Raw genomic sequence first — 21220 nt, forward strand, 5'->3', positions numbered from 1 at the left:
GTGGAGTATCATGCATGAAGCTGAGAGAGAGGCCATCTTGGTGACACAGTGCTCCTGTTACAGACACCCCTGCTTGCAGAGGCACCCCTGCTTGCAGAGATTGGCAGAGATTCCTCCTTACTGTTCAAAAGAGATGGTGTCTGTTCCATCCACCCCATTGACTTCTATGGAAATTAAGTGCAAAACTCTTGTTTTTACGCAGTCATCATCATTAATTCCACCTACTGTGAACATGGCTGAGTTAGATGATTTAATTGGTATATTTGTATTTTATATACTATATATCATATTTTTAACATTAAGGGGTTTATGGTTCTAAAATAATGTCTACATTAAAATTACGTGTCTTGCGCTCACTAGTTCCTTTCCCACTTGCTTTTTCTGCTTTGCTTCACGAATATATTCTCTCTCTCTCTCTCTCTCTCTCTCTCTCTCTCTCTCTCTCTCCTCTCCTCTCCTCTCCTCTCCTCTCCTCTCCTCTCTCTCTCTGTAGCAACCGTCACAGTATAGGTTAGATCTGTGTTACTGTGTGGTTGCTGGGACAGTGACTTACCATGCGTGAGTAAAAGGAACCAGGGAGATGACAAATTAGGAAAGTGCCAACCGCACCAGCAGGAGAACCTGAGCTCAGATCCCCAGACCCTACCAAGAAGCCATGGATGGCTGCATGCTGATAACTTTATCCTTGGGTAGGAGGAAACAGACACAAAAAGATGTTTAAGTACACACATGCACCTGAACATGTGTCTGCATACACACACACACACAGAGACAAGACATATGGAAAACACACATGTGCATGTATTCACACACACACACACACACGGTTTAGCATAAGAAATATTGTGCAGTTGTATTGTTGAAAGGATTTCTGACATAGGTTCAGGATTTTCAGAGCTCTCTCTCTGTGAGCCACCACCTATGTCAGCCAAAAGCAACATAATTAGTAAATGCGTGAGTTATATGAACTTTTTAAAAGGTCTGTTAGCGGACAATAATTATACATACTGAGTTCATTTTGACATTTCCATACATCCATACAACATATTTTGATCAAATTTACCCCTACTTTGATTTATCTCTCTCACACTACCTCTCCCCGCCGTGTGTGTGTGTGTGTGTGTGTGTGTGTGTGTGTGTGTGTGTGTGAGTTTAATTGATATTTCTTGTAGGAATGTGTTTCCTCAAGTGTGAATTTTAGTTGGATAGACAATGTAGAGATGTCTACACTACGGGAGAAAATGTCTCCTCCCTCTGATAGCAACCATTTACTTCCTGTAGCAGCTAGGGAAAAGAATGGGCATCATGTGAACTCCAGAGAGAAGAGGAAGTTAAAAATGCAGAAGTGACAGGAAGGACAGGCCTGCCTTAGTGTTCTGACTGTGGACAGTGTTACTGGAAAGTGAATGGGAAGCCAGGGGAGAGTCCGTTGAGCCAGGAGCTGTACATGCTCAGGAGTCTGCATTGTTAGTGGGTATTCGCCAGGACCTAGACAAACAGGCTGTGAACCAGGCAGACCAACATAAGCTCACAAGCCAGAGAGAGCACAGATAATGAAACATGACAAATCCCAAGTGTGGCCGTGGAAATGTGACCACAGGGAAGCAGCAAAGGACACTGTAGAGGACCCAGGCTTTGGAAGACCATGGAGGAGTTAAGATCTCATTTGAACTGTGAGAAATAGTGGTGAGCTTTGAGCAGGGAAGGGAATGGATGTTTTACCTCTCAAAGGGCCACCCGCTGCACACTGCCCCAGACCTAAGTCAGAGCTGGAAAGAGGCATCTCGTCATGTGAATTTTTCTTGATTGGTCCTTTCTGCCTGCACCCCTAGGGGAGAGAGTGTCTGTAAAAGTCAATCTTGACTCAGAGGGAAATTATCGTCATACCAGTGAATAGTGACATCAGAGACACAGGGACATCCTCTCCCCAGCCCTGTGTCTATCTCAGGATGAGGATTTGACATGCTGTGTCAGGGGTACAGCCAATGACAAAAAAGTAAATAGAAAGGAGCTAGGTATTGTTTTAGTCGCTGAAGTAGAGTCATCTCCAGTAGCAGATGCTGTGACAATGACTTAACATGTGTGAGTGAGTAAAAGGAACCAGGGAGATGGCAAACCAGTAGCAGTCTAATAAGCAGAGCAGAGGCTGTGTGTGCCCGCTTCCTCTAGTCTGCTTAAAGAATTTCTCACACACTTTCATCGATAACATAAGTAATGGTGGAGACCTATAGAATGTCTACAAAGCATCAGAACATGAAATAAATTCTCAAGGGAATGCGAGCTTCTTCAAAGTGGATTCCTTAATCTTTAATTTCAAAGAAACATGTTCCACTCTCCCTAGGCCCGAGAATTTTATAATTTTCAGCCTCAGTGTTAATCACAGCTCACCTCACCAAATTGAATACAGTGTCAGTTATCACAGAAAGTCTTTGTCTACTGTCTACTGCCTGCTTTGTATGATTTGGTTACTGTCATATTTAAGGGAAGAAAGTTAAACTTTTACCCTGAACTATAGATATGAATTAACTGCAGTGGAGTGTGGCGGCTCACGCCTTTAATCCCAGCACTTAGGAGGCAGAGGCAGGCAGATCTCTGAGTTTGAGACCAGCCTGGTCTACATCTGATGGAGTTGTTATATGCCAGGGGCACTGCTGCAAACCAGCTGGCCATTCTTTATTTCTTGGTGTGTTCTATTTATCCTGTTCACAAACAAATGTCAGCAAGTGCGTAAGTAGAAATCAACAATGTAAAAATTCCTTCATGACTCCTGAATCTAACCTTTTAGGCATATCCTTTCCAAAAGAGAAATCACAAATTAAAGAGGAAAGGTGAGGTGATTAAGAACTGAGACATAAAACCAGGAATGTGATGCTTGGTTTCAGATTGGTTCTTGACATAGTAGAACCTTAACATAGTAGAACACAGTGCCTTCCCACACGAGTAATTCCTTGCCACTGTGAGAAATTCATCTGTGGTTGAACAGATGGTGGTAGAAGATACTTTCTGTCTTCATCCTCTGGGAACACCGAGGTCACAAAGTGTGGTGCAATGCTCAGCATTCTGTAGATTTGAGAACGTTTAGAAACAGTATAAATGCCAACATTTTCTGTGCCAGCTTATGGCTACTACTTCGTATTGTGTAGCTGTTTACTGTATGCCAAGTGCTTTCCCCAGCCCTATGAGCTCTTTCTACTGGAGCGGGTAGTCAGGCTGGAGGGAGGAAGCTGAAGGCATAGAAGGAAAGCCACATTGGATGACACGCTGCAACCTGAGCCACAAGCAAACTGTGGTCAGCAGTCAAAGTGCTTTCGAGAGTTCTCAAAGCAGCTCCCCCAGTGCACACACACATCCCAGCCACCCACTGAGAAGGGGCGGTGAGCTGGTTTTGCCTATGTCGTAAGCTGAGGATCCGTTGGACTTGCTGGTTGTTACAGACCCTGGTTCCAGGATGCAGGTTGGTTTTGTTAGATTTGTTCCCTGCATTTCTCATCCTCCATGGAGTTACAGCTATGGGGAAATGCTTTTTCCTCCTGAAAGGCAAGGGAAGATGATGGAAGCCTCAGCTGTGGGCACATTTCAAGTCTGTACTAAGTCAATACCACCGATATGGTGAACACAGGCCCAGTGGTGGATTGAAGGTCTCACTCATAAAGAAAGGAAGGAGTGAGTACTGGCACACTGTTGATCCATTCTACCCCTTCTCGGTCTCCTGGCTAAGAGAAGAGAAACAACTTCATTCTGCTGTGGCTTAAGATCTTCATTAGACCGTTGTCTTAGGTCTCCTTCCAGATAAATGCACACTGTGCAGTAATAATTATTGAGGTGGAAAGATGGCTACATAGGTAAAACACTCACCCTGCAAGCATGAAAACCAGAGTTCATATCTCTAGAACCCTGACTGGTTGTGAGAGCACACATTTATCACTACTCCTGTAGGAAGATGGGAACTAGAGACAGAAAAATTCGCAGAAAGTCATAGCTTCAAGGGCAGGTATAAGGGAAGCCAGTTGGGAAGAGGACAAATAGGACGTTACAGATGAGGGAAGTGGATGGGGTTGTTTATACTCAGGTTTTCTGTTACTTCCAAAGGAGCCTTGATCTGGCTTTGTGACTTCAGGGTAAAACCTCAAGTCTCTTACAACCAAGACATGCCTCCCATTGTAATGACTGGAGCGTAGAATTCAACTCTGGACAGAGGGCCTTCACAGCCTGGCCCTGCGCATGAGCCATGTGGTGTGCACAGGTTCTTCAGTGTCTGTGCTTCAGTTCCCACCTGTGCGCAAAGCAGTGCCGAACCCCGCTCAGTCGCACTCTGGGTAATAGAGCAAGTTTGTATTTGAAGGCTGCATGGGAGGCATGGGCATTCCCCACTCTTTGGTGACAAGAGATGGGAGCCCATTTTCCCGCTCCAGCCTTTGCCACTCGCCTGCATCACGGTCTCCAGCAACACAGTGCGTGCCTCTCTGCTCTTGGTTATAAGATAAAAGGTTAGCTTCCCCACCCCCAGTGCTACTGCTGTCCTCCAGACTGCGGGCATCGACACTCCTGCTGCTATCTGCAATAGTGAAAATGTCTGTTTCCACTCTCTCTCCTTTTAGAGGAGTTGTAAGTTTGTCACTGTAAAGGATCCACTCTGAAGCTTTCATCAATGCCCTCTAGAAGAATCACCTGGTGGGAAGAACGGTGTTCTGTCTTGTGGGGGCAGAGGAAGTACAGTTGGCTGGAACACCTCCTCCAGAGACGCTCCTAAACCCACATGGGTATGTGTACCGTTGAAGATGGAAATGCTTAATGAGTAGAGTGGGATGCCTGCATCTAGAAGCTTCTGCCGATTCGGAAAAGCAAAGTATCGGGAACTGGAGGATGACTGTGGTAGCCAGGCACATGCTGAGGTCTGAGGGTGCTTTCTCTCTCAGCATTTTAACATAGTCCTCTGGGTAGCAATGGCAGCAGACTGTAGTTCTGGCTCAGGGTTCCTGTGTCATGTAAAAGTCTCCCAGTGCTCCTGCTGGGCAATCTATCAACTCACAAACATGGTCTACTGGGGATTTCAAGTCCTTTATAAAGATGTGCATCACAGCAGAGGTAGGTTTCTAGAATGCCCGTTGTAGTCACTGTGGTATTTTGGCATTAACACAGCCAAAGTCCTCAGAGTTTGGAAGACACCGACCTCTTCTCTGGAATGAGCTCTTTTCTGATATATGTGAATTTTCCTATGCTTGTGTTCGGAGGACTGTCAGATCTGGCTTTTTAAATAGCTGTGTCAGAACCCTAACTGAAATGTTTGTGTCTTGCTTGGTTCTCCTAATCAATACCAGAACATGAAATAATCATTCTGGTTCTCCTGAACATCTGTGGGTAGGGCTTTCTTGTCTGGAGAGCCCAGCATGTTGCTTTGCACATTTGCCCGTAGTCCACTTGCCCTTATAGCTCTTTTGTTCCCTGATGTTTTCATGGCGCTTGACACAGGGTGGGCCAACACTGTTTGTGGAATGAGTGAGAGAGTGAACGGGACCTTGTGACTTCTACCCAAAGTGAGTTAAGGATAATATCTGTTATATAAGGGTGCTTGTTTGGAATATAAGCACAGTGACTCGTGACTATGCTAATTATTCATTCAGAAAGTCGGTTTGCTCCAATGAAGCAATCCCAAGAAAGGTGCTGGGGTTGCTCCATACCTGTAAGCCTCTGCCAGATGAGAGGGGGCCTCTAGGATGGCCATAGTTTTTTATTTAAGTTCACTTGTTTTTTACTAGCTGAATAAATGCACTTATCAAACTGTAGAGAAATTATAAATTCACACTGTGAACAGCCGAGTCAACTCTGTTCTAAAGAATGACTCTCACAAGGGACCTGTGGTTGTTTATGCACAGTTCTTTACTTCTGGAGATTACAGTATCACTTGTCCCCTTTCCTGTCCTCAGACCCCCACATGCACCCACCCCCAGTTCTCATTCATACCCAGGGCCTTTTTAGTCTCTATTTTCTTTGTGTCTATTTGCCTTTGTTTTTTTTCCCTCTGTGTTTAATTGGGATACATATGCATATGTATCCATAGATACATAGTGGTTTTTATACCAAGTCCTAGGCAAATTGTCATTCTGTGGTACTAATATGTTACATAATATCAAACCTATTTTTGAGACATGTTGTGGTCTCTGTGCTGCTCTCCTCTTGAAGAATATCCACAATTCAGCCTTTCATATCTTTTGCACAAACTGGAATTGGGTGTTTTTTAACTGGTTGGTTGAACTCAATATGTCCCTGTGTCATTGAAGTTCTAAACGGAGCAGTATCTTCTAAGTTACAGAAACGTCGGTGAGAAGACTAGAATTTAAAAGGAAGCGCTTGGCTAACACATGGCGTGCCTATAAGCACAGGCGTAAGACGCAGTCAAGGCTTTATCTTCAGGAGGGTTACAGCTTGCTTCAAGCCATGTCAGGTGGAGTGCTTTTAAGCAGTAAAACTTTACATACGTACATTGCTCTCCAGTTGCCTGCCTATGGAATGACTCCGTGTTACAGGGCACAAGTGCTGTATTTGAGGGAAATCCTTTCCAGTCTTCTGTCCCCCGAGTCATGTGGCCTAGCATGTAATTTCTTCTCTGCGGGCTCTTCCTCCTTGGGGTCCTGCTGCGCTGAAATCATCCTCTGCAGTGTCCCTCACCAGAGAAGGTGAAAGTCAGCCTGCAGGTTTGAATTAATTGTGCTCCTCAATGAAGCTGACTTAGTCAGTGCTTTCACAATATTCTAAACCTCTACTTTAAACCTGACTGGGAAGAGAGAGCTAATATGACAGAAACAAATAACAGTACATTCAACTGAAGGTGAACAGGAAAGAGCATGCATATGCAAATGCTTGAATAATCAGATGCCATTATGTATACAGGTAGTTTACTGTGTATTATAAAATATGTCGGTTTCGGCAGCAGCTCTCTACTCCCAGACCCCGTGAGAGAGAGACCCAACCGCCTGGTCAGGTGGGCACTCCTGAGGCTGCAGAGCGGAAGAGACCACCAACACTGCTCACCCCTGCCCACATCCCTGGCTCAAGAGGAAACTGTATGAGGCCTCTGGGCTCCCGTGGGGGAGGGCCCAGGAGCGGCAGGACCCCTGCCTGAGACACCGCCGGAACCTGAAGGAAACAGACCGGATAAACAGTTCTCTGCACCCAAATCCCGTGGGAGGGAGAGCTAAACCTTCAGAGAGGCAGACAAGCCTGGGAAACCAGAAGAGACTGCTCTCTGCACACACATCTCTGACGCCAGAGGAAAAAGCCAAAGACCATCTGGAACCCTGGTGCACTGAAGCTCCCGGAAACGGCGGCACAGGTCTTCCTGGTTGCTGCCGCTGCAGAGAGCCCCTGGGCAGCACCCCACGAGCGAACCTGAGCCTCGGGACCACAGGTAAGACCAAATTTTCTGCTGCAAGAAAGCTGCCTGGTGAACTCAAGACACAGGCCCACAGGAACAGCTGAAGACCTGTAGAGAGGAAAAACTACACGCCCGAAAGCAGAACACTCTGTCCCCATAACTGACTGAAAGAGAGGAAAACAGGTCTACAGCACTCCTGACACACAGGCTTATAGGACAGTTTAGCCACTGTCAGAAATAGCAGAACAAAGTAACACTAGAGATAATCTGATGGCGAGAGGCAAGCGCAGGAACCCAAGCAACAGAAACCAAGACTACATGGCACCATCGGAGCCCAATTCTCCCATCAAAACAAACATGGAATATCCAAACACACCAGAAAAGCAAGATCTAGTTTCAAAATCACTTTTGACCATGATGCTGGAGGACTTCAAGAAAGACGTGAAGAACTCACTTAGAGAACAAGTAGAAGCCTACAGAGAGGAATCGCAAAAATGCCTGAAAGAATTCCAGGAAAACATAAATAAACAAGTAGAAGCCCATAGAGAGGAGACACAAAAATCCCTGAAAGAATTCCAGGAAAACACAATCAAACAGTTGAAGGAATTAAAAATGGAAATAGAAGCAATCAAGAAAGAACACATGGAAACAACCCTGGATATAGAAAACCAAAAGAAGAGACAAGGAGCTGTAGATACAAGCTTCACCAACAGAATACAAGAGATGGAAGAGAGAATCTCAGGAGGAGAAGATTCCATAGAAATCATTGACTCAACTGTCAAAGATAATGTAAAGCGGAAAAAGCTACTGGTCCAAAACATACAGGAAATCCAGGACTCAATGAGAAGATCAAACCTAAGGATAATAGGTATAGAAGAGAGTGAAGACTCCCAGCTCAAAGGACCAGTAAATATCTTCAACAAAATCATAGAAGAAAACTTCCCTAACCTAAAAAAAGAGATACCCATAGACATACAAGAAGCCTACAGAACTCCAAATAGATTGGACCAGAAAAGAAACACCTCCCGTCACATAATTGTCAAAACACCAAACGCACAAAATAAAGAAAGAATATTAAAAGCAGTAAGGGAAAAAGGTCAAGTAACATATAAAGGGAGACCTATCAGAATCACACCAGACTTCTCGCCAGAAACTATGAAGGCCAGCAGATCCTGGACTGATGTCATACAGACCCTAAGAGAACACAAATGCCAGCCCAGGTTACTGTATCCAGCAAAACTCTCAATTAACATAGATGGAGAAACCAAGATATTCCATGACAAAACCAAATTTACACAATATCTTTCTACAAATCCAGCACTACAAAGGATAATAAATGGTAAAGCCCAACATAAGGAGGCAAGCTATACCCTAGAAGAAGCAAGAAACTAATCGTCTTGGCAACAAAACAAAGAGAATGAAAGCACACAAACATAACCTCACATCCAAATATGAATATAACGGGAAGCAATAATCACTATTCCTTAATATCTCTCAATATCAATGGCCTCAACTCCCCAATAAAAAGACATAGATTAACAAACTGGATACGCAACGAGGACCCTGCATTCTGCTGCCTACAGGAAACACACCTCAGAGACAAAGACAGACACTACCTCAGAGTGAAAGGCTGGAAAACAACTTTCCAAGCAAATGGTCAGAAGAAGCAAGCTGGAGTAGCCATTCTAATATCAAATAAAATCAATTTCCAACTAAAAGTCATCAAAAAAGATAAGGAAGGACACTTCATATTCATCAAAGGAAAAATCCACCAAGATGAACTCTCAATCCTAAATATCTATGCCCTAAATACAAGGGCACCTACATACGTAAAAGAAACCTTACTAAAGCTCAAAACACACATTGCACCTCACACAATAATAGTGGGAGATTTCAACACCCCACTCTCCTCAATGGACAGATCATGGAAACAGAAATTAAACAGTGATGTCGACAGACTAAGAGAAGTCATGAGCCAAATGGACTTAACGGATATTTATAGAACATTCTATCCTAAAGCAAAAGGATATACCTTCTTCTCAGCTCCTCATGGTACTTTCTCCAAAATTGACCATATAATTGGTCAAAAAACGGGCCTCAACAGGTACAGAAAGATAGAAATAATCCCATGCGTGCTATCGGACCACCATGGCCTAAAACTGGTCTTCAATAACAATAAGGGAAGAATGCCCACATATACGTGGAAATTGAACAATGCTCTACTCAATGATAACCTGGTCAAGGAAGAAATAAAGAAAGAAATTAAAAACTTTTTAGAATTTAATGAAAATGAAGATACAACATACCCAAACTTATGGGACACAATGAAAGCTGTGCTAAGAGGAAAACTCATAGCGCTGAGTGCCTGCAGAAAGAAACAGGAAAGAGCATATGTCAGCAGCTTGACAGCACACCTAAAAGCTCTAGAACAAAAAGAAGCAAATACACCCAGGAGGAGTAGAAGGCAGGAAATAATCAAACTCAGAGCTGAAATCAACCAAGTAGAAACAAAAAGGACCATAGAAAGAATCAACAGAACCAAAAGTTGGTTCTTTGAGAAAATCAACAAGATAGATAAACCCTTAGCCAGACTAATGAGAGGACACAGAGAGTGCGTCCAAATTAACAAAATCAGAAATGAAAAGGGAGACATAACTACAGATTCAGAGGAAATTCAAAAAATCATCAGATCTTACTATAAAAACCTATATTCAAAAAACTTGAAAATCTTCAGGAAATGGACAATTTCCTAGACAGATACCAGGTATCGAAGTTAAATCAGGAACAGATAAACCAGTTAAACAACCCCATAACTCCTAAGGAAATAGAAGCAGTCATTAAAGGTCTCCCAACCAAAAAGAGCCCAGGTCCAGACGGGTTTAGTGCAGAATTCTATCAAACCTTCATAGAAGACCTCATACCAATATTATCCAAACTATTCCACAAAATTGAAACAGATGGAGCCCTACCGAATTCCTTCTACGAAGCCACAATTACTCTTATACCTAAACCACACAAAGACACAACAAAGAAAGAGAACTTCAGACCAATTTCCCTTATGAATATCGACGCAAAAATACTCAATAAAATTCTGGCAAACTGAATTCAAGAGCACATCAAAACAATCATCCACCATGATCAAGTAGGCTTCATCCCAGGCATGCAGGGATGGTTTAATATACGGAAAACCATCAACGTGATCCATTATATAAACAAACTGAAAGAACAGAACCACATGATCATTTCATTAGATGCTGAGAAAGCATTTGACAAAATTCAACACCCCTTCATGATAAAAGTCCTGGAAAGAATAGGAATTCAAGGCCCATACCTAAACATAGTAAAAGCCATATACAGCAAACCAGTTGCTAACATTAAACTAAATGGAGAGAAACTTGAAGCAATCCCACTAAAATCAGGGACTAGACAAGGCTGCCCACTCTCTCCCTACTTATTCAATATAGTTCTTGAAGTTCTAGCCAGAGCAATCAGACAACAAAAGGAGATCAAGGGGATACAGATCGGAAAAGAAGAGGTCAAAATATCACTATTTGCAGATGACATGATGGTATATTTAAGTGATCCCAAAAGTTCCACCAGAGAACTACTAAAGCTGATAAACAACTTCAGCAAAGTGGCTTGGTATAAAATTAACTCAAATAAATCAGTTGCCTTCCTCTATACACAAGAGAAACAAGCCGAGAAAGAAATTAGGGAAACTTCATAATAGACCCAAATAGTATAAAGTACCTCGGTGTGACTTTAACCAAGCAAGTAAAAGATCTGTACAATAAGAACTTCAAGACTCTGAAGAAAGAAATTGAAGAAGACCTCAGAAGATGGAAAGATCTCCCATGCTCATGGATTGGCAGGATTAATATAGCAAAAATGGCCATTTTACCAAAAGCAATCTACAGATTCAATGCAATCCCCATCAAAATACCAATCCAATTCTTCAAAGGGTTAGACAGAACAATTTGCAAATTCATCTGGAATAACAAAAAACCCAGGATAGCTAAAGCTATCCTCAACAATAAAAGGACTTCAGGGGGAATCACTATCCCTGAACTCAAGCAGTATTACAGAGCAATAGTGATAAAAACTGCATGGTATTGGTACAGAGACAGACAGATAGACCAATGGAATAGAATTGAAGACCCAGAAATGAACCCACACACCTATGGTCACTTGATTTTTGACAAAGGAGCCAAAACCATCCAATGGAAAAAAGATAGCATTTTCAGCAAATGGTGCTGGTTCAACTGGAGGGCAACATGTAGAAGAATGCAGATCGATCCATCCTTATCACCCTGTACAAAGCTTAAGTCCAAGTGGATCAAGGACCTCCACATAAAACCAGACACACTCAAACTAATAGAAGAAAAACTAGGGAAGCATCTGGAACACATGGGCACTGGAAAAAATTTCCTGAACAAAACACCAATGGCTTATGCTCTAAGATCATTAATCGACAAATGGGATCTCATAAAACTGCAAAGCTTCTGTAAGGCAAAGGACACTGTGGTTAGGACAAAACGGCAACCAACAGATTGGGAAAAGATCTTTACAAATCCTACAACAGATAGAGGCCTTATATCCAAAATATACAAAGAACTCAAGAAGTTAGACCTCAGGGAAACAAATAACCCTATTAAAAAATGGGGTTCAGAGCTAAACAAAGAATTCAAGCTGAGGAATGCCGAATGGCTGAGAAACACCTAAAGAAATGTTCAACATCTTTAGTCATAAGGGAAATGCAAATCAAAACAACCCTGAGATTTCACCTCACACCAGTGAGAATGGCTAAGATCAAAAACTCAGGTGACAGCAGATGCTGGCGAGGATGTGGAGGAAGAGGAACACTCCTCCATTGTTGGTGGGATTGCAGACTGGTAAAACCATTCTGGAAATCAGTCTGGAGGTTCCTCAGAAAATTGGACATTGAACTGCCTGAGGATCCAGCTATACCTCTCTTGGGCATATACCCAAAAGATTCCTCAACATACAAAAGAGACACGTGCTCCACTATGTTCATCACAGCCTTATTTATAATAGCCAGAAACTGGAAAGAACCCAGATGCCCTTCAACAGAGGAATGGATACAGAAAATGTGGTACATCTACACAATGGAATATTACTCAGCTATCAAAAACAACGAGTTTATGAAATTCGTAGGCAAATGGTTGGAACTGGAAAATATCATCCTGAGTGAGCTAACCCACTCACAGAAAGACATACATGGTATGCACTCATTGATAAGTGGCTATTAGCCCAAATGCTTGAATTACCCTAGATCCCTAGAACAAAGGAAACTCAAGACGGATGATCAAAATGTGAATGCTTCACTCCTTCTTTAAATGAGGAAAAAGAATACCCTTGGCAGGGAAGGGAGAGGCAAAGATTAAAAGAGAGACTGAAGGAACACCCATTCAGAGCCTGCCCCACATGTGGCCCATACATATACAGCCACCCAATTAGACAAGATGGATGAAGCAAAGAAGTGCAGACCGACAGGAGCCGGATGTAGATCGCTCCTGAGAGACACAGCCAGAATATAGCAAATACAGAGGCGAATGCCAGCAGCAAACCACTGAACTGAGAATAGGTCCCCCGTTGAAGGAATAAGAGAAAGAACTGGAAGAGCTTGAAGGGGCTCGAGACCCCAAAAGTACAACAATGTCAAGCAACCAGAGCTTCCAGGGACTAAGCCACTACCTAAAGACTATACATGGACTGACCCTGGACTCTGACCCCATAGGTAGCAATGAATATCCTAGTAAGAGCACCAGTGGAAGGGGAAGCCCTGGGTCCTGCTAAGACTGAACCCCCAGTGAACTAGACTATGGGGGGAGGGCGGCAATGGGGGGAGGGTTGGGAGGGGAACACCCATAAGGAAGGGGACGGGGGAGGGGAATGTTTGCCCGGAAACCGGGAAAGGGAATAACACTTGAAATGTATATAAGAAATACTCAAGTTAATAAAAAAAAAAAAAGTCGGTTTCTGATTCCGGGCATTCATTTAGATACATTTTTTTTTTTTGTTTCGAGATACTAGATATGCTTACTCTTAAAGCTGTGCATCTAACTGGTTAGGAAGATATGGGATGCAGGAAATATTGTGAGTTCCTGGATGGGACACAGATACTTGGTTAATTTGTCCTCATGTGGAAAAGGATACCACTATTTAGTCACTCTAACTATGGGAGCTTTGTCTGCATCCGTATGGCAGTGGGAATATGTAATTTTGCATGCGTATACGTGGGTGTGAGCTGTGGTCAGTTCTGTGCGTGCCTAGTGCCTCAGCTGACACATAGGCAAATATGTGAAGGGAATGTGTGCTGACATAATTGAGATTTGATATGGACGGGGACACACATGTAACAGTGAAGCTTCAATGTTTTCAGTTTTTACTCCCATATCACATGATACATTTTATTTCCACTGTGTCTCTTTTACACAGCTGAAAATGACATATTTCCAAGAAATTCTATTAGCGTATCTTGTCAAGCTTTAAGTGGAGGCACTGCTTAGAACTAATATTTATGTGTAGTCATTAATTAAATGTAAGAATAATAATTTACTTGTAAATGCAAGGTTGTGTTGGTTTTATCTCTAATAGACTTCTTGTTCTTCTTAAATGATACAAATTACTCAAATTGCTTTGTAGGGACTACAAAGTTAAGAGAATTCAATTTGTTTTATAAGGACATTTGATGTAATTAAATTTTGAAATACTTCTTGCTTTTCAAATATCAGACTTTAGATAATACTTTTCTAAAACTTTAGCAAAGAACTCCTATTCCCATTTCTTTCTCTCTTGTCATTTTAGTCTTAGACATAGAATAACCCTTTCATCAGCTCTACTACTCTAGCTGCCTGAATTTCACTGTGCCTTATAAATGCTGTCCATGACAATCAAAACTTATATATCTTATTAAAATGAATAGATCCTGGAGAGGAACACATCTTCAGAGCAATGGACATCTACAATTAGGCACACACACACACACACACACACACACACACACACACCACTGTAACGTAATGTCTGGTTTCTCTTCTCTTTACATGCCTTGACTATAAAATACTGTCAGCTGCACCTACTTGAGTAAGGACTCGGAAACTCCATGACCACTACACAAACTCAAAACTACCTTTTGAGTCATTACAGAGAGATAAATATATCTTCAGAGTCCTACTTACACTGTTCATGAAATTCCAGTGCATGTTAACCTGGAAAGTTAAGGACAGTTCCATGTTCAGCCAATCACCTTGACTCCTCCCCTTTCTCTGGAACCACTATGCCATGCAACAGTATACTTTACTAGCCTTCCCTTCATAGTATTTCCAGGTTCTGATCCCTGTCCTCACTGCATTCACCCTGGCACCAAAGCCCAAGTCATGTGCTCTCACTTGCAGACAGTTGCGGTCTCAATCGAATGGCCAGAGTGGTCTTTAAAAAATAAAAATAAAAAAGCACAGATGGAGTTTGCCCTTCTGGTCCTTCAGAATTCTTCACTTCAGCTACCCTCACCTCCAGCCTTGTAAGCTCCTCCCTGAAATGCTAGGTCCTTGCAAGCAGAAAACCATTCTATGTAGTTCCCAAGAAGTCTGCCTGGCTTCCCATACACTTATGGGAGTAGCAGTTTATATAGGACAAATGCTAATAAGAAAATAATGCCTTTTAAAGAAAACATAAGGTACTTTGGTTATGGAATGGGTGAGTGGTGATAGGGTGGCAAGCTGGCTGGCTGGCTGGGTGGCTGGCTGGCTGAATGGATGAGTGGGTGTTTGTATGTATGAGTGGGTGAGTAGGTGGATAAATAATGCATGCATGATGGTGTGTGTGTGTGTGTGTGTGTGTGTGTGTGGTGGATGAATGTATGTATGTATGTATGCATGGATGGATGGATGAGTATATGTATATGTGTATGAGTAGATGGATGAATGGAATGAATGGATAGATGGGTGAGTGTGTGTGTGTGTGTGTGTGTGTGTGTGTGTGTGTGTGTGTGTGTATGGATAGACAGACGGGTAGATGATGGCATAGTGTTTTCAGTCACTCCTTTTCAGCACACGTGCTTTAGATAGGAATCTGTGTTTTTTTACTTCATATGTTTGCTTTTCTAATCTTATAGTATTGTCAGCCATGAAATATCCCATAACAAAAGCAAGATAAGTCACTTGGCTTTCCTCCAACATAGCTTATAAGTTGAAGCAGACAGTTCTGGCACTGATAAAGGCATCATCTGACGTTAAACTAAATCATACCTATTCAATATGAATCATTAAAAAGAAACCAGTCAGTTTGGAAAAATAAATTGTGTGGTGTTCCTGAAAGATGTTTAGGTGAACACAGACCAATGAGCAGAGATTGTGTATCATCCTTTTCAGAAAAACACATCCTTGTGTGATTCCATCAAGATTTCCAAAGGAAACTAAGCATGCCTGGGGCTTCGGTATTTTGTTTAAAACTGGTCTGCCTTCATCACTCAACCAGAGTGTCTTCAGGTATACCAGTCAGCTCCTCATTTGACTGTTTAAACATTCCTTTCAAAAGCAGCTCATTCGGTTTCTTGGTGTTGGTGGGTGGCAGGCAGGCAGTGACAGCACTGGCTTTTTTTTTTTTTTTCTTTTTTAAAATTAGATATATTTCTTACATTTCAAATGGTATTGCCTTTCTCCTGGTTTCCTGTCCATAAGCCCCCATCCCTACCCCTCTCCCATTTAAGTGTTCCCCCCATCTACCCCCTTACTGCCCCACCCAAATTCGCCTGCAAGGGGGGAGGGTCCAATCTCGGTAGGACCAAGGGCTTCCCCTCCCACTGGTGCCCCAACAAGGCTATTCACTGCTACATATGCAATTGGAGCCCTGTGTCAGTCCATGTATAGTCTTTCGGTAGTGATTTAGTCCCTGGAAGTTCTGGTTGGTTGGCATTGTTGTTCTTATTGGGGTTGCAAGTCCCTTCAGCTCTTTCAGTCCTTTCTCTCGTTCCTCCAACAGGGGCCCTGTTCTCAGTTCAGTGGTTTGCTGCTGGCATTGACCTCTGTATTGGACATGCTCTGGATGTGTCTCTCAGGAGAGATCTATATCCAGTCCCTTTCAGCATGTACTTCTTAGCTTCATCGATCTTATCTAGTTTTGGTGACTGTATATACATGGGCCACATGTGGGGCAGACTCTGAATGACCATTCCTTCAGTCTCTGCTCTAAACTTTGCTTCCATATGCCCTCCTATGGATTTTTTTTTACCCTTTTAAGAAGGAGTGAGAGCATCCACATTTTGGTCATCCTTCTTCTTGAGCTTCCTGTGGTCTGTGGGTTGCATCTTGGGTAATTAGAGCTTTTGGGATAATATCCACTTATCAATGAGTACATACCAAGTGTGTTTTTCTGTGATTGGGTTACTTCACTCAGGATGATATTTTCTAGTTCATTCCATTTGCCTATGGATTTCATGAAGTCATTGTTTTTGATAGCTGAGTAATATTCCATTGTGCAGATGTACCACATTTTCTGCATCCATTCCTCTGTTGAAGGGCAGTTTCTGGCTATTATAAATAAGGCTGCTATGAACATAGTAGAGCATGTGTCTTTGTTGTATGTTGGAACATCTTTTGGGTATATGCCCAGGAGTGGTATAGCTGGGTCCTTAGTTAGTACTATGTCCAATTCTCTGAGGAACCTCCAGACTGATTTCCAGAGTGGTACCAGTCTGCAATCCCACCAACAATGGAGGAATGTTTCTCTTTCTCCACATCCTCGCCAACATCTGCTGTCACCTGAGTTTTTGATCTTAGCCATTCTCACTGGTGTGAGGTGAAACCTAAGGGTTGTTTTGATTTGCATTTCCCTGATGACTAAGGATGTTAAAACTTTCTTTAGGTGCTTTTTGGCCATTCGATATTCCTTAGTTGAGAATGTTTTGTTTAGCTCCGTACCCCATTTTTAATAGGGTGATCTGGCTCTCTGGAGTCTAACTTCTTGAGTTCTTTGTATATTTTGAGCACTGGCTTTTAATTGTCCATCTCTCTGGAACAAGATGAAATTAAGATCCATGGAGACAAGGCCTTTTCTGCTCTGCCCTTCCTGTATTCTGAGCTTCAAAGCCATCTGTGGAAGGTGACATGGGGCTGGTGAATAATGAAAACATTCACCTGGATAAAGTTTTCTTACCTTCAATCAGATTCCATTGTGCACTTCTTGGTTATCAGTGTGTCAAGATGCACGTTGTATGACTGCTTAAATGAACATGGGGCATCTAATTCACGAGAGTGTGGAAACATTCCCACTGTTCATACCTACAACATTCCATCCCCAAGAAGAACGTCTGTAGTCAGTCCCCACCCCTGTTCTGCAGGGGGCTGGAGAGGTCGCTGTTCTTTCTGTCGTTACCTGATCACTACAGGAGCCTCATTTTGTATAGACTCATTTTGGTATCTTTTTTTCTGTAAAGTAGTTGCTTAAACATTTCATAGCAATTTGAAAATAAATCTCATTTATGTTTGAACAGTAGAAAATTTGCACAAATGAACTCAAATAACAGTTAACATAATTTCAAAAGCAATTGCTTTTGTAAAACATACTTGAGACCTCATGTAGTTAATTAATAATACATTTAGTATTCAACTAAGAAAGGGTGGGGAATTTGATGTCATTGACATTTATATAAGGAAGTCGCCGTTTATATAAGACATGCTAATAAGGAAACGATGATTTTTAATTAAATCATGAGGTACAGTGTTTAAGATAAACAGTTGAGCGTGGTGAAACCTGGGCTCTGGTTTATTTTAAAGCTTAGTGTAGCATAAACGAGTAATTTCATATTACTGGCTGATAGCAATTGGTGAATGACACGTACCTAGCTAGCATCACCGTTTGACATCTCTGAACACACAAATCAAGAGCCATGCTATGCAATATTAGAAACTGGGCTACATTCATATACATTTAAATGTATACACACATGCACACAGTCATCTTTAACTATAGTGATATGTTTTGAGAAATGGTTAGGTAACTTTTGTTGTAAGTGTTGTGTGACCATCATGGAGCTTCTAACACAAGCCTACAAAGATGTAGCTTTCTGCCCCTGAACTATGTGGCAGGGCTGATTGCCGCCAGACTAAATACCTCTTACAGCATGTCGCCCTGCTGAACACTGTAGATGATCATAACACAGTTTGTGTATCTGAGTACAAACACGTATACTTATGTACAAAAACAGCAAATACAACAAAAACAGAGAAAAGGTAATAAATGAGTCAACAGTGTAGAACTCTTCTGATGACTGAAGCTCACCAGACGGAAGTTTGCTCCACACACACGAGTCAGTGAGTTATGTGCAGAGTGTGTATGAAGCCGATAATGCGACAGTCCACTCCACTACTATGGGCATTACAATACTCTGCATGTAATTTCCATTCTTCACAAGAAACTAACTTAGCTGAAAGCTTTTTTTCTTAGTGCATGGGAGTACATGGTCATTCTCCTCAGACACCAGAAGAGGGCATCTGATCCCATTACAGATGGTCGTGAGTTACCTTGTGGTTGTTGGAAATTGAACTCATGACCTCTGGAAGAGCAGTCAGTGCTCTTAACCTCTTAACTGCTGAGCCATCTCTCCAGCATCCAGCCTAAAGCTTTTATACTTAAAAGTTTTTAAACGTCTAGACTCCTGTAGTAATACTTAAAATATATGACACTCTTATGTTAAAAATATGTTAAAAGCTTTTTCCTGGTTGTTTTATCTTGTGTTGTTTTCTTTTGTTCGTAATAGAAGTCTCTTGTGTCCTGGGCTGGCATTGAAATCAGTAGCCTGGAATGACTTTGAATCCTCATTCTCCTGTCCCCATCCCCCACTGCTAGGATTAGAGGCACACACACAGTGCCTGGGTTGTTTAGTGCTGAGGATTGAACCCAAGGTTTTATACAATCCAGGTATCCTCAGCTACCAAACAGCTTTGTCTATTTAGCTTACATAAACACATTTGATGGAGTATGTGTTGGGTGAACATGCACTGCATACCTTTAATCCCAGCACGCAGGAAGCACAGACAGGTTGGATCTCTGGGAGTTCTATGCCAGCTCATAGAACTACGTAGAGAGAATCTGTCTCAAAAACCAAACAAACTATAAATGTGTGTGTGTGTGTGTGTGTGTGTGTGTGTGTGTGTGTGTGTGTGTGTAAGCATACCTGTATACACATATATGGAAGCCAGCAATGTTCCTCAGTAACAATTACTTTTTCTTTCTTTCTTTCTTTTTTTTTTTTTTTGAGACATCATTGTTTCTCTCTGGCCTGTAGCTCACCAACTAGACTAGACCGACCAGCCTGCTAGCTTCAGAAATCTGCCAATCCCTCCTGTCGTAGTGAAGAAATTGCAATTTTGGGCCACCACAGTCAGCTTTTCTTATGTGGGTTCGAGGAATCATCTCCTTGGCCCTAAAATTCATTTTGTCTTGTTTTAATCCTTTTCAGGTGTTTCTGTTACAAACTAAACATGAACAGTAACATGGCACTACACAGGTTCAAGCCGTCAATATGGAAGGTCCTGTCCTACTGGAAGGTCTTCAGGGCCATAATACCCAGAGAGTTGTCACCTCCTATGATCCCAATACCTGGACTATTTCTGTCCCAATTACAGTTTCTACTGTTTGTATTCAAATATCACAACCAAAAGTAACTAGGAAGGAAAGGGTTTATTTCATTTTATATTTCCAGGTAATAGTCCATCAGTGAGAAAAGTCAGGGCAGGAGTTCAGGCAGGGCTGCCGTGAAGGAGTTCCTTACTGAAAGGCATGGATGAGAGAAGGTGGTCTACTTCATTGAGTGGAAAATGAAAAGTAGCTCTTTGGCTTCTGTGAAAATAGAAGTCAGGAGACACACACCAAACCAGCCTTATACAATGTGTCTAACAAGTGAAAGTCCCTATTAGGAGATAGGCGCTCCAGTGGACCCACTGAAGCATCATGTGTAACTTGGCTTTGAGCATGCTTTAGTACAATGTATCATGAGATAAGAGACACATTATTACACTTGGTCAAAGATACTGTGGTATAACAGAAGGCAAGTTTCCCTTGACCAGCTCCTGATATTCCTCTGCAGATACATAGGGTTCTAAGAATATATTTGTGTTTATTTTTTATTCATTTACTACACAGTAAACAAACTAGACTGTGAAAGAAATTACTCTCAGCCGGACATAAGAATTTCCCGTTTTTAGCGTTATGTTCTTGTTCCTTCACTATTTATTAACTGCTTACTCTAAAGAGTATGGTCCTTCTATGCTTACTGTAAAGAGTATGGTCCTTCTATATCTAACTACAGTCAAGTCAAAGAGTGAAAAAGCTGAACTTTCCTGAGTGTGCTGGTGCCTGGCTATAACCCCCACACCTGGGAAGCATGAGGAGGATTGCTACAAGTTTGGGAAGAGCCCCAGGGCTGCATAATGAGACTGTCTTTAAAAACAAGTTATTCTCTCCACAGGCTTATCACGTATATATTTGATGCTTAGATTGCTTATCGTTTTTCTTCTTTTTATTTCAGAACGATTTACCGTGTACAGCTCTAAAAGCCTTAGACAAGCATGGAATAAGTAAGTCTTTACACAGATACTGCGCTCGCTCGCTCTCTCGCTCTCTCTCTCTCTCTCTCTCTCTCTCTCCCTCCCTCCCTCCCTCCCTCCCTCCCTCCCCCAACCCCCCACGCCAACTTGCCCCAAGTGAGTTTGTCACAACATGATTTCATTCACTGATGCCACTAATCATCCATGCATCAAGCCCTTACTGCATACCATCTACCCGTTTAGACAGGGCCAACAGCCAGCATGGGTTCTGGTTCTTAGA

The 21220-nt window shown here is 42.2% G+C and overlaps 1 protein-coding gene across 5 annotated transcripts in view; it reads left to right on the top strand.

Annotated features, from left to right (window-relative positions):
- The window catches only part of Cdk14 (cyclin-dependent kinase 14), a 594415-nt gene that overhangs the window by 458409 nt on the left and 114786 nt on the right, over positions 1-21220 (top strand). For all 5 annotated transcript variants that reach the window (NM_001395582.1, NM_001395583.1, XM_039107757.2 and 2 more), the window contains one exon: positions 20922-20970. In NM_001395582.1, the coding sequence (NP_001382511.1) occupies positions 20922-20970 (49 nt within the window). The remainder of the gene's footprint in view (positions 1-20921; positions 20971-21220) is intronic.

This window comes from Rattus norvegicus, chromosome 4 (assembly GCF_036323735.1).
Source record: "Rattus norvegicus strain BN/NHsdMcwi chromosome 4, GRCr8, whole genome shotgun sequence".
Lineage (NCBI taxonomy): Eukaryota > Metazoa > Chordata > Mammalia > Rodentia > Muridae > Rattus > Rattus norvegicus.